Source organism: Crinia signifera, chromosome 5 (genome assembly GCF_055691185.1).
Source record: "Crinia signifera chromosome 5, ASM5569118v1, whole genome shotgun sequence".
NCBI lineage: Eukaryota > Metazoa > Chordata > Amphibia > Anura > Myobatrachidae > Crinia > Crinia signifera.
This window is the reverse complement of record NC_139221.1, coordinates 92,017,932-92,036,481: the sequence shown is the minus strand read 5'-3', so window position 1 is coordinate 92,036,481 and position 18,550 is coordinate 92,017,932. Positions and strand designations below refer to the sequence as shown.

General features: G+C 40.3%; 2 protein-coding genes across 7 annotated transcripts in view; both read right to left on the bottom strand.

The window, feature by feature from the left end:
* MC5R (melanocortin 5 receptor) overlaps positions 1-18,550 on the bottom strand; it is a 977,289-nt gene that overhangs the window by 768,723 nt on the left and 190,016 nt on the right. The gene's annotated exons all lie outside the window — the stretch shown is intronic.
* Positions 12,619-18,550, bottom strand: part of LDLRAD4 (low density lipoprotein receptor class A domain containing 4) — a 356,202-nt gene continuing 350,270 nt past the window's right edge. For 5 of the 6 annotated variants that reach the window (XM_083187703.1, XM_083187702.1, XM_083187704.1 and 2 more), the window contains one exon: positions 12,619-15,460. In XM_083187703.1, the coding sequence (XP_083043829.1) occupies positions 14,921-15,460 (540 nt within the window). In that variant the 3' untranslated portion in view covers positions 12,619-14,920. The remainder of the gene's footprint in view (positions 15,461-18,550) is intronic. The other variant, XM_083187706.1, reaches the window with a different exon arrangement.

The following is an 18,550-nucleotide window of genomic DNA, read 5'->3' as shown; positions in this document are numbered from 1 at the left end:
TGGAATAATATGCTTCTCCCCCATGTATGATGGAGCCAGCGTGCAGTAAAGGACAGGGGCCCTGACATGCGCCCCTGTCCATAGCGGCGCTGCTATCTCAATGATAGCAGACCGAATGTATGAACGGTCAGCAATGATGCTGGTTTTGGCTTTGCCTGCAGCAGACTGGTGAAGCCCTATCTAAACAGCAGGGACAGCTCTGTCCCTGCTGTTAGCTCTGTGCTGCACTGGGAATCTCGCGTGAGTAGCACATGTCCAGTCCAGTCGGCCGGTGGAAAGGAGACAGCACATCAGTGTAAACTGATGCGCTATCTCCAGGAGGAGGCATCGCCGGAGGGGGGAGTTAGCGTTCCCCCGCTTCAGCAGACAAGATGTTAATACATCTGGTCGGTCTTCCCTCCTGCTTCGCGTCGCTAATGAGTCGAAGCACCATAAGCGCCGCTATAATACATCTGCCCCTTTGTTTGGTATAGTGTGTATTTTGGCTCAATCCATGTGTCAAAGTGTGAATTTTGCCTTAATCTGTGTGGCATAACGTGAATTTTGGCTCAGTCAGTGTGAATTTTGGCTCATTCCATGTGGCATAATGTGTAAGAGGCAAGTACAGTATAAGGGGGTTACTATTGTGTTGCATGATTTGTATAAGGGGTATATGATCTGGTAAACTTAGGTGACCACATAAAAGGCGCTGAAATGTTGTCTGCCAAATTCTTTCAGTATATTTTTTTATGACTGGAGTACCGCCTCACCCCGCAAGTATCTTAGGACATCGGCATCCTGCGGGTGCATCTTTGGGGTGCACCAGCCAATATATCTCCCTGCATTTTTCCTATGCCAGCCTTTTCCAAGCATGTTTAATTAGTTGAAAGTATTTACACAAATAGACACACCCATGAGCAGACCACCCAACCAGAACACTGGTCACGCTCCCCCCCCCCCCCCACACACATTATTAGGTGCAGGGTAAATATTGGCTGCTTTATTCTTACACTGCATATATATATATATATATATATATATATATATACACATATATATATACACACACTATATATATATATATATATATATATATATATATATATATAGTTAAATACTATCCTTCTGTTTTATGCTATTATGTTGCAAGCTAAACATGTGCTCAACTCATGATAGCTTTTCTTAAAGTTACATTTTGTTATGTTGTCCAGGAATCATTTTAGAAACCCTTCTCAATCTAGAAAACCGTACAAAGTGAGATCTTACCAGTAGCTTACATAGCCTCCCTATTAATACCATCTCTGTCTATATGTACAACTGGAGATTCAGCTGGCCACTGCTTTAAAAGTATATGAGACTAGGGGTGGTATCCAATTACCCATGATCACTGGGTAATTGGATCGCAGGTCCAATGAGGGCTTAACAATTAGACCAGATAAATTGGCGGGTGTTGCAGCTTATCTAGGATTTTGTTTCGCCTGCCTCAGACAGGTGAAGCAAAATCCCCGGAAGCAGCCAGTTTTTTTCCAGTGAAAATGGGTCTGGGTCTGCAGCTGGTGAAGATATACAGGTTTCACTAAACTTGTCATTTTTCATGAGAAAATTTGCTTTTTCGGGTGATATCATTGGATAGTCCGATGAAAACCATCAGTGAAACATCGCTGAAAATAGCAAAAATTACTGTTTTATCGCAGGGTAACCACATACAAAATGTAAATGTTAAACAACCCAGAATCTCCAGTCTAAAGTGATAGGAGATAGCAGGGGGATATTCTGTTTTTTTATGCCCATATCGCACTCATTGTCAGGTTTAGCACACATATATTCCACATGTGATGCAAAGAATATTTGGTCATATCAGTCCCTGCCCCAAAGGATCTTACAATCAATATTCTGTACCACATATTCACACTAGGGTCAATTATGTTGGAAGCCAATAAGCCCACGAGTTTATTTTTAGATTGTGGGAGGAGATCGGAGAACACAAAGGAACTCACGCAAGCACAGGGAGAATATGCAAACTCCACACACTTATGTCCATGTTAGGAATCGAAAATTTAAAAAACCTCAGAGCTACAATGATCAGCAAATTGGCCCTCAGTCCATTAAAAAAAAAAAAAAAAGAAAACTATTGCCCATTGAAGGAAGCAAAACAAAGTTTTAAAGCACTGTATGCTAATCGTCAGTGCACAGTGTAATCTTGGTGAAATGACTGCATATTTCGGATTTCGGGCCCGAATGAGTTGTGTGTGCACAGCGTGAGGTGTTTCGGTATGATGCGCAGCCTGCAGGTTGGGAGATGAATCTTCAGATCTTATGTGCTGCATGTAAGAGCTGAAGATACGTCTAACGACCAGTATGCTGGGAGTTGCAGAACTTAAGATACGATTTATGTGAAATTACACCCATAAGGTTTATTGTATGTGTCTGGGAAGCTGCCGGGGAAATAGTTAGACAACTCTGATTAATTGTCGGTCATCCTGATGTATGGTCAGCTTACAAATTGCGACCAAGTATTTAATGCTGGATGATATTTTCAATGTCAATGTCCGTTATGATCTTCCGGCTTTCAAAAACATTGTAAAAGTTGGATGGGGTAGATCGCCAAATCCGCATAATTTTTTCTCGGAAATTACCACTAATTTGACAATGCTTCGACAATGCAGATCCGGCTGTAAAACAAGTCAGATCTGCAGCAGCAAGAAATATCAGCCAGCATTAATTACCCCCCCCCCCCCCAAAAAAAAAAAAGATGCGTACACACTATGATGCATATTGTCTAGTGCAGGCATGTCCAAACTATGGCCCTCCAGCTGTTGTGGAACTAAAAGTCCCATCATGCTTTGCCACAGTTTTGCTATTAGGGAATGCTAAAACTATGGCAAGGCATGCTGGGATGTGTAGTTTCACAACAGCTGGAGCTGTTAATACATAATTACAAAACAACTTCATGTTTAAGAAAAGTACCCTCAAGGAAAATCATTAAATGCTACTTTATGTCTAAACACGCTGTGGCTTATTTGGACACATTACTAATTAAAACAACTTGCCACACAAGAATGCACTGTAACTACTGTAAGTGGTGCAATCTCTTAGGAAATTAAACTGCATAAAAAAAAATGATAGAGGATTCAATGGCTCAACCACATCAACCAATTCAGAAAATGGGAGCTACAATCCGAGTTACTGCTGTGAATTACCAACACCATGAAAGACCACTGAAAAATGTAATGAAAGCTAAAATATTGTGTTGAAGCTTGGTTTAGAAGACAATTTGGTATTAGAAATAATTGTCATTAGAAATAATGGCAAACTGTGCTAAGTTCAAGCATGGTAAGTGCTGTTACTCTAATGACACAGTATATATATATATATATATATATATATATATATATATGTGTAGATTCAAGACAACAAAAAACAAAACCACGTTATTATTATGCAGTGTCAAAGCAATATTCAATCTCATTGGTCACAACAGTACATCAGGGTCCCCTCCTGTGCCACTCAACTCATGTGCAGTCGGTCGGTAAGATAAAATCTATTCAATCATTGTTTAGCAGCAAGGGGGACGAGTGAAGCCCATCTTCAAGAGGGCGACAGAGGAGTAACATTATACATTTTACTATGCTAAGGCAAAAGGTAATGAGAAAGGTTATACCGCATCCTATTAATTACCACTTTGGGAAATACATTCACAGACAACCTAGCGTGGACAGAAATTAATGAGGGGAAATGGTTTGCTTCGGTTTTAATCTATAGACTACAAATCAAATATAAAGTGAAAGCCATCCTACTTAAGTATTTTAGTTTTGTCTGTAAATGTAGAATAACGATGAACCAATTAAGTTTTCAAACCAATTCCCGTTGACCCATAAATCCTACATGTAAGTGTAGAGGAACCCATTGTAATCATACAGTAATTAGCTTTGTATGATCATGGTAAACAGTGTAAAATGATTTTTGATTGGATTTTTTTAAGCTTAATACTTTGTTCATACAAAGTGCTGTAATCAATTACATGTTGGCTTTTTCAACAGTTAAAAATCTGCACTTTGACAATTTTAGGTGAAATTTACATTCAATCTATTCAATCCAAGTGCCGATTTTTAGTCTATTAAAAAATCTGACACAGTCGAAAAGCCTATGGATTCACAGATCAATTGCCAATCCATGTTTTTTGTTTTTTTTTAGTCAAGTTTTGCCGTCTTTTCTTTAAAATGTGAAATGCATAGTCTAAACATGACTAAAAAACATCCAAAAAAATGGCTGCAATTGAATAGGAAGGTACCTTTATCGGCTAGCTGTAAAAAGAAAAGTTCTTTCCTATACAATTGCAGGCATTGTTTGACAGTTTTGAATACCACCTATAATTACTAATATATGTGGCAGGTTAGAATATGGTTTCTATCCTTACTCTTGTTTATTGAAGAATGTTAATATGGAACTTATTATTACAAGTCATGACTGTGTTATTGTATATCTAGACAACTTATTTCTATGTACATTATTATACATTTATTATGGTCGACAATTCATATTTACTCAAATCCTTTATTACATAAATGTTAACTTCATAGACGTACTCGTTGCTGTTTGTATGGAAGGAGAAAATTGAAAATGTATGCATTACACAATGTTATTCAATGATAAATATTGTTGTTGTATTCCATTTTATGCAATAAAAACAATTTAAAAAGAAAAGAATATAATTGGATGGTGATCTCTTCACATTGATTATCCATCAACAGGTTAAAAACAGAAACACCACTTACATTTATTTCTTAAATGGTGATTTAAGTACCTTTTAAGCATGCATCTGTGAATCATTTTGCTTGGCTGATGCTGAAAATGACCCTTTCCTTTTCAAAATCTTAGGTATAGCTTAAGAATAACCAAACAAAAAAGCAGGCAATTCGAATCCTTGCATATTTTTGTACAGCAGAATGAGAAGAAGGTGGTGAGGATGTCAAAAATGCCAATTGAGCTCAGAGGTTCATTCCAAAGCCTCTCCGTTTGCCATGTAACTTACTTGTCATGGTACTCAAATAATATGCAATATTATGAAATATGTAAAACAAGAAAAATGTCAATTAAAGTATTTCCAGCCATCCACAATGACTTCAAAGTAATACAAAATAAATAAATACCTCATATTTTCATGAGAACTCTGCTTTAAGCTACTTGCTTTTGATAAATCCAGGCTAGACAAACAGTAGCCGTACAAGTTTGGTGCTGAGAGCTCTGAAATCACACTGACTTAAGAACATAAATGTAATTGTATTATAGATGAGCAAATAGTGAGATAATGAGGGTCTTAGAAATTATACTCCTTTACATTACAAGTTAAATCAGTCAGAGGGAAAATAAATAAATACATTTGTAGATGTCAAGACTAAGATGAAATAATCCATCAGTAGAACTTGCAGGGTTTTTATTATTATGACTTTCTGATGTGCTTCACTCCTACAGTGTTTACAGTTTATATCTCCTTAATCCCATCTTAATTTGTCATATGCCTAGTTCATTCTAGGACTCTGAGGTACACGAATGCGGTAGTATCAAGAATAAACTTTTTTTTTATATGAATGCGTTTATCTACTTAAGGATCACTTTGTATACCACATTGCTGTTCTCCCTCACGTTCTAGGACTACCAGGCTACTGGGTAACCTCCCCTCTGGAGCATGCCACATAGAACTTCCCATGTGAGAAGCAGTCCTCCCTCAAGTCAAGCCATTCCACTGTCCATGGGACTTATTGATGTTTATTGAAAAGTAGACCTTCAGTGGAAAATGCAGACTCTTGAACTCTAAGGGGTAATCTGATGGTATAAATCATGAGTCCTCAAACTGCAGCCCTCCAGTTGTTGTGAAACTACAAATCCCAGCATGCCTTGCCACAGTTTTGTTATAAGGGAGTGTTAAAACTGTGGCAAGGCATGCTGGGATTTGTAGTTTCACAACATCTGGAGGGCCGCAGTTTGAGGACCCATAGTATAAATGGTATGTGGCCTTGAACAGACTCCCCTCCAAGCACAGCCAGTGAACACTTTGGCCTTGATTACATTCTTGCAGAGAGCCTTCACTCAGAGGGCAGTATTCAATGAGCTTATTCACGGCGTGCAGCGAATCCTGTTTACGATTCGCTACACTGTGGCCTTTTTCCGGAGCCTCGCTGTCCCCCTGCTATCCCCCTATTCAACGTCACTGCCCCTGACGGCGAATGTGAACTCCTGCGGCAGACACCGCAGGGAGCCTGAGGACGGCGGCAGGCAGGGAGATGGAAGTCTCCCTGCCTGCCCCAGAACCTATGTGTGGGGGAGGTGGGCTCCCCGGGAGCCAGGCAGCACAGGCTGCCCCCTGGGTGAGCCAGCAGGGGACCGGGTATTCACTGCACCCAATCGTGCATATGTAATGACCGGGTGCAGTGAATATATGAATATCTAATGAGCGGCTCTCGGATCCCTGCTGGCTGCTATGTGTAAAAAAATATATATTTTTTTAATTAAATATATATTCATGTGCTATAAAGCACATAAATAAAAATAGCATGCCCCTTCACAGAATAAAATTCCTGATTTTTTTACACCAAATGTAAAACAATAACAACTTTATTTTAAAAGTTCACTTTCCACTTCTCCATGAAAAGATGGCAATTTGCTACACGGCGAAAATCACTTAGAAAGATGGCGAGAAGTGCACGTTGAATAAGTTGATTCACTTTCTGACCCAAAAAATCACCTTCCAACATGAAAATAGCACAAATTCGCCGTGACACAGGGCGAATTATCCTCATTGAATACTACGCAGAGCCTGGTGCCATTGCATAGTTTGGGCAGGTTGAGGTTCTGCAGCATCATCAGTGGAACCCCCACACTGAGGAGATGCTTGTGGGCTGGTAGGCCAGGATTGAGGGTGCAGGTGAACTCCATGGGATAGTGACCCAGTCATCCATTTGCATTAACCTGTACTCCATATCTGCCCCATCAGTGTGACACCCATAAATACTTTTGAGGTTGATTAGGACAAAATCCTTAAATGCATTTGTGGCCATTTGTGTGGGAAATCACTGTGAGCCAATACAAAGTCGATGTCTCATCGGGCGTATCCGGGAACATTCCGTGAAAACACATTTTACCCCTTTTCACACCCTTAGGGGACTAATCCACCCCCCCCAAAAAAAAAATATATATATATATTAAACGCCCCCAGATTAGTTGGTGCTTACATCAGGGAAGGAATCTACTCACCAAATTGCATGTTTCTTGGTCCATAGGTTTGGGCAAGGAGTTGAGTCAGTCATTAAATTTGTTTTTAAGTATTATAATTATTCTTTACCACTTTTACAAGGCCTTTTGGCTTGTACATACCTCTAAAATGTTAAGCAATTACTAATTTATGAAAACCGTAAAAAAATGTAACTTACACTAAACAACTAGAACCGGATTTTATATTTTCGAGTTACATATATGTCCCACATTGTTATTTATTATCCCCTTTCTTCTCTTGATTTTATTTCCAGATTTTTTTTTGTCTTATGAGCAAGTCTTGGCTGAAGTGTATCCAAACAAGAAGTCATCTTTGTAGAGAAAATATAAGTACCATGTGAACTATATATTTATGCATTACAAAAATAGAGAAAAATAGTAAGAACATTTACAGAAACCTAAAAGGAGGAAATGTAAAGTCAACAAAATATTGTACACGGAGAGAAAAATCCCCTTACATAATGGTCATTAGTGACTATCTAACCTAGCCCTTTAATAGTCTTCACATATTTTAGTAAAAATGTATTCGTTAAATTCACTTTTCTGTGTAAAATAGAGAAAATGGATATACAGTAATTCTATACACCCCCACAACCAAATAAAATGCCACAAAAAGCGTATAAATCTTGTAGTAATGCAGTGCACAAAAAGTGCTTTATTTTCAACAACAGGAAATATATTCAGATCGGGTGCTTTAATCAATACTAGGTTGGCAAGAAAAAAGCAAAATTAAAAAAAAAAAGTACTTCTTGAACATGGTGCAAGAATAATACTGGTCCAAAACAGTGACAGTCTTATGACAAGAAAGATACAAGCAATGAGTTGAAACATTATTTGAAATCATATTGGAACAAATAAAATAAGGGTTAAAAAAGGATAAAAAGTTCACATCAAGAACGATATAAACAGGTACATAAAAACTTAGATTTGTTCTTTTTCTTCTTATGTGATATATTGTTATTTAATAGGAAAATAAAATACATAGATTTCTGTCATCTGTATGCATTCATTTGCAAATCTTACAAAAAAGGAATAGACATGTTAGGCATTCACAAATTCTATGCCATTGTAGTTAAAATTGATATCAGCTATACATTATATTACAGTATTAACCATGAATATCTGTTTTCTGTTCTACCCATTGGGTAGGATATGTGCATAATATCCAAGTTATATATACAGCTTCTTGAAAAAAAAAAAAAAAAAAAAAACACCCTCAAAGAGGTATAAACCACTAAACTGAATAAAGCACCTTTACAAATGAGGCACGGCTAAAATGGAGGTGACAGAGCTTCCCCCTCTCCGACCAAAGGACTCCATAATAAACATGCAGATCTCGTCTACACAACACGTTACATTACAAGATGGGGAACCAGGTGGTATCAATGTCACATCTAGCACATATTACCACACTTTAAATCACTAAACAAGTCAACATTGGCAGTAAAAGCAGCAGCAGTAATTTAACAAACAAAACCATAGCAAATATGAAACAACTTTTTTCGCCTCTATTTTGTTTTTGTTCCTCTATACCTAACAATTGGTGATCATATTCTCATTAAACTTATTGAGCATCAAGTAATTACCTCCTTAATGTACAGAGTGGAAAATCTAGTGATGATTTATCTTTATATTACATATAGAGGTATTTTTGGTACTAATATGTTAGTTGGGCGGCCACTATAGTTAGTACACTCATACCCCCCCACTATCCATGGAGTTGATACTATATAGTGCCCAAACCGCACCCAACTAACATAAGTACCGTCTGTTTTTCTCAGGGAAAGAAAAAGAAAATCCCCTTAATGCATTGATCTGTTTTACAGGGCTGCTCCATGGTCACAGTGAAATGGCTTATTGTACAGATTTTTAAGTCAATTTAGGATTCTAAGAATAATGGTTTAAATTATCATTGGGAAAGAAGTTAATGTTGTAATCCCAGCAACATTACTCTTATAGCAACTCAAAAGATAAAGGCTGGAATATATAAAGGTCATGTACAAACAAGTTACTAAACCACTCACTGCAATTTTAATGTTGTAAAATTAAAATATTTTTTTCTTGTAGGTTGGGTAAAAATGTTGACACATGAAAAACAATTTTGTCCCTCCATTTCTTTTCATAGCCTACTTGTTCTGTTTTTTTTTCTAAATGACTTCTAGGCAATAGTTTAGTCCCATTGGGGTCGAGCCTACTCAAAGTAATGCACGTATCACTGGGAGAGAGCTCCCGGAACTGTTCTAATCAGAGCGCCGATATCACAAACTAGTGGATTTCTGCTCGCACCTGTCCTGGAGTGAGGGCAGAAATCCTACAAAACTAGGCTAGCGATGCGGTTTTAAGCCCTAGCGCGGCACAAACAACATCACCGCGGCGCACTTAAGTCAGAAAATTTTGGCATTCTCCAACAAAGCAGTGAACCGATTAGAACAGCGCCAGAAGAGCCCTCCCTATTCACATCATTTTGAATAAAATCAACCACATAACGACTGCAATAGCGTCAATAACTACTGCAGGCTACATCTCCAAAATAATATCTGCAGTAGAATGTATAACTTAAAAAAGATGTCCTGGATTAGACATACAAAACATTCTCTGTATCTGTACTCATTTACATGACAATTACTGTATTTGTCCTTGTGCTTCTATAATGGCTTGCAAATGCTGTGCTAGTGATAAAAAAATATTCAATCCTTTCTTAGAGGATAAAAGTTGGGTGAGAGGCGCAATCACTATAGCCTAAAACATTACTGGACCATAAGACTGTGTAGTTTTTGCACTGCTGATCATCATGGGAGCAGCAGTAGAGCAAGAGCGTTAGTTACGGGACTAGCAACATCCAACATGTCATATTTCGAAAAAATATTGAATCCTGCACCGAGAACTAAAACGTGTTCACTGGTTGAGTGACTCAAAAAAATGTCAGCATGTTGTGTGATTCGGTTACTGTTTAAAAGATGATGTAGCATTTATAAAATTAATAAACAAAAAAACGAAATATATGCTCTAGTTCCAAGTGCCCATGATAATGTATGAGAATGAAGGTCAGGTGGCTCCAGGAGTATAGAAAACTGCTACGGAGGAGAAAGGAGTTTTGGGGAGAACTGTAACAGCACTATGGGGAGCTGGGGTTATAGGGCGCTACAGAGAAGGGGGGAGAAAGGGAAAAAAAAGTAAAGAAAAAAAAAAAAAAGCAGAAAATCATGCCACATTAAAGCCAAAGCTGATGCAAGCTTTATGGGCAATATATTGCTGCTAGTTAATTACTGCACAGCAAACACTGACTGTTAGTGCGACTTCTGGCAGATAGTCATAATTAGGCTATCCAGTTATAGACAGTTTACAACAGGTTTCCTTTTTCGGGAAAAAACATGGGATCCGGGATAAGTTGCCAGATGTATTATAGCGGCAAAACAGGTCTTCTGGGGCTGTTTATAGAGTATTCCCAATAAGTGCATAATTCCTGATAAGTGCCAACTAGTAGGATTAATTGGATAGCCCACGGGGTGGATTTATTGTGGCTAATCTGATAACCCCTTGAAAGGAAATTAAATTTGTTTGCTTTTACATTGATAATGAATCCCACACACACAGTGATTCCTCTGTATGTCACCAAATTAAACCACTGGCTTAAAAAAAAAAAAAAAAAAAAAAGTGGCAAGTGGGTAACAATTTATAGCCACCAAAATAAGTGGGTACCAATGTATAAATAGTTTTGGTACTTGTGTAGTTTCACGGCGGCAACTGGCCGCCCGCTCCTTCCGAGTCCGTGAGTGCTCGCCCACGCGTCGGGCTCGCTGCGCTCACCACACTTTATAAAATCAACTCCACGCAGACGTGGATAGTGGGGGCATGAACCTTCTACGTCAGTGTGGAGTTGATTTTATAAAGTATGGCGAGCGTGAGGGGATGCGGACCCGGAAGGATCGGGCGGCCTGCTGCCATCCATGAAACTACATAGTTTAAAAATTATACATGGTGGTAGTTCATTTGGTGGCATTATAAAAGGAAAATCACTGTATTCAAAGTTATTTTTAAACCCATGTACTTGTGTTCAAGAGACTACAAGTTTAAAATTGGTTGGATGCTTTGCATCATTTGGTATTCAGGACATAAATGAGCAATCACAAAGAACTGGAGCAGTACCCTGTGACTGCAGTAAAAGCTAAACACTTTAAAATGTTGTCTTCGACAAATAGAGCTGAAACATATGGGTTTCACCAACAGACGTTCAAAGTGCTTTAATACTAACAGTCCAAATGATAAATGTAGATAAATGGCACTGTTGAAATAATTCCAAGTCAAGCAGCTGCATCAATTTGCGTCAATTTCAACCGTGCCTGCAGCATTAAATATGCCTACTGGAACGCGCATTAAAACACACATTGCGCTGTGTTGAGAATATTGTATTTTTAAACACTATAATCATTGTAATAAAGTAAAAAAACTTTATCACTAATCTTTTTTAACCCATGTGCTCGAGCACTTAAAAAAACTTTTTTTTTATGTGTGAAATTATTAATAAATTCTGGAAGCTTAATCTCTTATTACTAGCGTGGGAACCTGTATACATAAGTATTTTTAAAGATACAGATATAATTTTACATTAAGAATAGATTTAGATTTATTTTTTCCTAACTAATAATAAAAAAAGTATTCCAACGTAAGTGTGCTTAGTCCCACCCATTAATATAACACTGATAATTGTGCAGCTAAAAGATTTGGTACTTGTGGATTATCACGGCTCCCATCGCATGCCATATGTAGTGGCATGCGATTGGATACGATTTTTGCAGTTTTTAGGCATTTTTTTTTTTCAAAAATCGCATGCACTCGCATCGCATGCGATTTGATCGCATGCGATTTTTAACAGAAATGCATCCAAATGCATTGAAATCTGTATCAAACATGTTCAATGGCCCCCAAATGTCATTTTTCAGGCTGTTCCACCCCCACTATCAACGCGAACCCGAAGCGTGGCGAGCGGTGGCGGTACACGTCCTATGACCTTTTCATACCCCCACTATCCACGTCGGCGTGGAATTGAGAATAGAAAGTGTTGCGGGCGCAGCGAGCCCGAAGCGTGGCGAGTGTAGCGAGCCCCGCGAGGGGACGCGGACACCTGTGAAGCCCGCGAGGGGACGCGTATACCTGTGAAGGTATCCGTGTCCGCTCGCCACGCTTCGGGCTCGGTGGCTCGCTGCGCTCGCCACACTTTCTATTCTCAACTCCACGCCGACGTGGATAGTGGGGGTATGAAAAGGTCATAGGACGCATACCGCTGCGCTCGCCACGCTTCGGGTTCGCGTTGATAGTGGGGGTGGTACAGCCTGAAAAATGACATTTGGGGGCCATTGAACATGTTTGATACAAATTTCAATGCATTTGGATGCATTTCTGTTAAAAATAGCATTGCGATGCGATTTTTTGCTATACGATGCACATCGTGGGAGCCGTGATTGTCCACAAGTACCAAAGATTTTGCTGAAAACATAATAAAAATAAGATAACAAAATAAAAGACGATTAAAAAAAACAAAAAAAACCTCAAATAGCAGCTGGGGGAGAGAGCCCAAGAGTTCTGTGCCCTTACATTGTTTTTTTTTTTTGCTATGCTAAATATATACTACCCCTCCCTGGCAATGTTACATGTACATATATTGTGTCTATAGGTAAAAGTAGCATTTTCTGGGATTTCGTTCAAGCAAGTAAAAATTCTGTTTTAAAAACACTCACATAATGTAAAGTTTATAATTAGTATGAGAGGGAGTTAACAAAGAAAATGAGGCAAATAAATCTCTACATAGTTAATAAATACAAACCACTGAAGTTAATGACCAAAACATCTAATTCTCCCTTCTATTGGAGGTGTAGATCTGTAAGTGATGCACATTGTTCTCAGAGGGGAACATTACATGAGCAGTTGTAGGTGGGCGATAACCTGCTAGTGTTAACATGCAGGTTTGTCCTAAACTGCTGAACAATACCATAAATGTCTCTGTAGCAGGACTTGACTGCAAGAGGCTAGCAGAACATGCTGGTACTTTGTAACTGCTGGGAGAGCCATAAGTTGCCTATGACGGATTATAAAAACTTAATTTAAAATGTAAAAAATTTGGCTAAGAATTGAGAAGACAAAGCAATTCAATTGTTGGTTCTTGCCAGTTAGATACAGGGGGAAACCTTTCTTCTCAAAGCTGCTAAAGGTGCAAGTAGCAATGTGTGCAAAGTCCTTGTTTTGGTGCCCGAACCAGAACTTTAGACACTATTCGTGGCTAAACCGTGTCTATTTTAACCGCCCAATAAAAATCTAGCCATCATCAATTTATACTCCTTTGCAACTAAAGCAAAGCCCAATAAATAAAAGGGTCTTTTACCAATAGCCCTGGTATTAAGGTGGCAAAGTGCAGACATGTCTAAGATGTATTTAAGAAATGTCAAAACCACATGAGGAGAATTTTATATCCAACCACCTCAGCAAGCACGTACAACAGTGTAGGACATGAGACTAAGGGGGTATTCAATGTCAGGGGCTTGACAGCCGCGCCCCTGTCCCGGTCTCTCTTTGCTTGACTTGAGCTCGGCTGTCGGTATTCAATGTCCCGGCCGCCGAGCAAGGGGCGTGACCGCGAGTTGAGGGCGGAAATAGAAGAGGTCTGGCCGGGAGCTCGCCTATTTCTGGCAGAACGAGCCCGACAGCTTGTGATGTCAGGCTCGTTCTGCCGAGAACCCCTGTTTAATGCTGTCGGGAAAGACAGCATTGAATAGGGCCCCGCAGCCATCTCCCCCGTCGGGAGATGACTGCGGGAGCACGCCAAACATTGAATACCCCTCTTACACCGCTATCAATGTCTATATGGTAATGCACAAACTGACACCATTCTGGGCTGTAGACCATTCTGAAACGTGTCTCTCAAATGAATATTCAACATTGGGGGCTGAAGTTAAGTGGCTGTACTCAAATGTCATACTTGCAAAATATTAATTGCAAGTGTACAACAGACTGTGCATGGCAACTTTGTTGTCAGAACTTTTATTTCTACCTCTCGGTTGAAAATCATGTACAATATATGAAAGGGGAAAAAAATTAAAATAAAGACACTTACATAATACATTTCCCTCATAAAGGATAATCTTAACAATCAGTTAGTGCAACTTTTTCCTTTTTAAAAAGAGGTTTAGCATTCATCACATTCATTCATTGGCACACTCAAAAGGGTTATTGGTTTATATAAAATATTAGGATTGCCCCTACATATCCCCTATCATAAACACTGGCCATCTCCCTACAAACATCTGCACTTCTACGTTAATACTTGCTTTATGTGACTGCCATTAATGTGTAATAATGGAAAAAAACAAGAGAGGCTCTGCAAAGCTTGGGTTCTGTGCAAAGTTCTTTCAAAGCTTAAATAATTGAAATACCATAACATAAGAAAGACTCTTCCTGAAACAAATGTACAGGTAACACAGAAAGGAAGTGTGTATAATTCTATCCGGTTGCATGCTTTCCTCTGACTGCTATCAGAATATGCATACATTAATATGTGCATTTGGTTTAACTTAATTGTACCACTTGAATCTCAGAAGCAGGGTGCACCGGAGCACAGGAAGTCACAAGAGAACGGCAATGGCGACTTCCCTCACTCAGGCTCAGTGCTGGTTGGGAGTATTCAGACAAGGTTCCCTGGTTGCCTGTCTTTTCCATGAAGAGGAACTATTGTGCTCTCTTGATCACTCGGCTGAAATGGAAGTCTGCTACCTGTCTGAGATGTAGGAGAGGTGTTTTGCTGGTGGTGGAAATAAGACGAGCCTGGATAATGTCCCATAACTTCATTGTAGGTTGGTGGAGGCCCTTCCATTCTGCCATTGCTGCTGTAATTTGTTGCACTGATGCCCGAATTGCTGCTAGGTGGACAAGGACCCCCATTGTACATTGATATATCTATTAAATCACTGTCAAAAATGGTCCTGTTTGGGGGTGCTCTGACAGATTCTCTATTTAGTTCCATTTGTTGCTCAGGGTCTCGCAACTGCAGAGTGCATGGCCCCTGGTAAGGGGGAGGCTCCTCTCCATCAGAGAGGGAAATAGTAGGCGGAAGGTCAATTTCATGCTGAATGTAAGGATATGTTGGCTGGAAGCGGCTGAAACGATCTCTCTGCATAAAGGAAGAAGCCGTGAATCTGTCTCTTGACCTTGGTGCATACATGATCTAGAAAAAAAAAAAAGTAGAAATACATATATAAAAACACACAAACAAGTAAATGTAGGGAATGAGTAAATTATCTTTCCCCCACCCAGAGCTATGCAATCTACTAATATCTCTATCACTGTTAACACCACCATCATCTCCCCCGTTCCCCAACTCCGCTGCCTCAGTGTCACTCTCGCCTCCTCCCTCTCCTTTGCACCCCACATCCAAGCCCTGGCCCATTCTTGCTGGTTCCAGTTACGCAACATTGCTCGCATCAGGACTTTTCTCTCAGAGTGCAACTAAGCTTATCATCCATTCACTGGTCATCTCACGGTTCGACTACTGCAATGCTTTCCTCACCGGCCCAACTGGCTCCTCTCCAATCTGTCCTCAACTCTACAGCCAGGCTTATCTTTCTCTCTCACCGCTCTAATTAACCTACAGAATCCTCTTCAAACACCTCACACTCACATACAGGGCCATCTCTAATTCCATTGCTCCATATATCTCTAACCTCATCTCCATTCATACACCCTCCCGCCCTCTACGGCCGGCGACTGTTGTCTCTCCTACACCCTGATCACTTCTTCCCACGCTAGAGTACAGGACTTTGCCTGTGCTGCACCCCTTCAGTGGAACGCAATCCCTCGCTGCATTAGACTCTCCCCGACCTTGCAAAGCTTCAAACATGCACTGAAAACTCACCTATTTATCAAAGCGTACCCTTCCCCTGTATAAACTAGCTGGTTCTCCGACCCCTTGCCTGTTTACATCCTGCTATCTAGCCACCACCCACTTGCACCTCTTGTAATCTGTCTGTCTCCCCTTCCTACTAGATTAAGCTCCTCCAAGCAGGGCCCTCTTCCCTCCTGTTGTCAAAGTCCTCTTCTCTTCACATTTCACTTACAGCTCTCCTATACTCAAACACTCAGTGACCATCTTCGTCCGCATACTCATCTCCATCATTGGCCTCAAGCCTCTTATAGTATGTTAATTGAGGCCTCACTACTTATATTCAAGCTGTAATGTGTATTGAACTGTGGCACTCTTTATTTGTTCTCTATTTTTGTTATTTATTCTATGTTATGGCAAGTTTTGTCTCCCTGTACTGTTCCTTTGTACGGCACTGCGAAACACTTGTGGCGCCTTCTAAATAAAATTTTAATAATAATAATAATAATAATAAATGTACAAATTGCTTCACAGTTTATCCAGTTCATTAACACTTGCTCTCTGCTATGGTACATCATCCTGTTTGGTAAGTAACTGCACTCATTTCCTATGACACACATATTACACTGAACACTTACATTGCATGAAGCATAGACCATGGGTAACTCATACCCCTTTTACACCGCCGCAAAACCCTGGGTCTTCGGCGGGTCAGAGGCGGTGTAAATGGGACATGCCGTGTCCCTTTACACTGGACTTCTACCCAGGTCCTGACCTGGGTAGAATACGGCTAGGACCTGGGTAGAGGGTGGTGTAAATGGGTACGTCGGGTCATCCAACCCGGCTCCCATTTAAATCAATGGGGGACATGCAACCTGCTGACCGCAGCGTCCGCAGGTTGGACGGGGGGGGGGCACAGACAGCCTGCGCTGCTATACTCTACAGACAGCAGCAGAGTAGGTGAATGGATGCCTGTGTGCGGCATCCATTCACTTCCCGGACGACGGCTGGGGGGTGTACCGGGGCTGGGGGCAGCCCAGCAGCTTACCTTGGTGCTGTGCTGCCCCCAGCACTGCGATCAGTGTTTCTGGCGGGGATCACCACGGTTCCGGCGCTTGGAGATGATGTCACCTCCAAGCGCCACATCAGTCTACACTGCGGATGGGCTCTTGCAAATGTCAGGTCGGATCCGGGATTTTTGGTGTAAAAGGGGTATTAATCATGCGCCCTCGAGATTATACCCTCCAAATAGCAGCTTCCTCTGCATAAATATCTTTAGACATCATCGGCAATCGACAGTTTAAAGTACGACCTGTTTGTGAAGTTGCATATATTTATATGTCCAATCTGTTTGTTGTGAAAACAAATAGACATCATCAGCAATCGACAGTTTAAAGTACGACCTGTTTGTGAAGTTGCATATATTTATATGTCCAATCTGTTTGTTGTGAAAACAAATCTGGTAATGAATAAAAGAATATAAAATTCATGCATTTGCCCCCGAAGGCTGGAAAAAAATTATTATTTGGACTGTTAGATTAAATGGATCTAACCAATTTGTCTGGACAACCATTGTCGGGTTGTCAGTGTTTGGGAGCAAATGATCGATTGTCCTTTTTTCCAATACTTAATCAGATTTTTGTTCCCACCAGACAGATAAATCTTTGTGTATACCCAGCTTTAAGCGGATATATCTACAGACGGATCGGGAAGGGTGTGTGTTCGCATATCTCTGCCCAGACGAGCTGTCAATCATTGCTGGCTCCTGGTGCGGGTGTATGGGTTGTCGGCGGATCACCCGTATGCAAAGCACGGTGCGACAATATATCGTTAGGAATAGCGGCCACCGGCCATGTTGCACAGTTAATACGAAATGTCTGAATTACACCGTTCGGACGTATTGCTGGTACACACTGGCCAATGGTCCATCTAAATATATTGGGCATCCAATTGAATGGCTGATATATCAGCCAGTGTGTACCTAGTTTACCTCTTGGTCTGGTGCCTTACTATAACTGACTCCTCCAGCTGCCTTTCCCTAACCCTCCACTAAGTACCTAACCATAAAAATCATGAAACATCATAAAGAACCAGGTCTCATCCTTTTAGGTGTTGGCCATTTGCAGGTCGACCTTTTGACGGCTCCAAAGGCACACATACACAATGAAATGCGTGCTCCCGCGTGCATCACACAATAAAAAAAGTATGTGCTGCACATACTTTTTGTACTGCCCGCGGTTCGCATCGCAATGTATATGGGGGCCTTACATCCATTGTGTGTGTGGCCAAAGTGGACATCGATCCTAAACGGATCACACATGTATGATCTATAGAGGATCAATCTTTTCATAAACAACCTGAAAAATCACTTTTTTTCCCTTTTCTTTTTTTAACATGAAGTAAAAATGCTCTTGATTTCCTGACCAACAGAAGTAA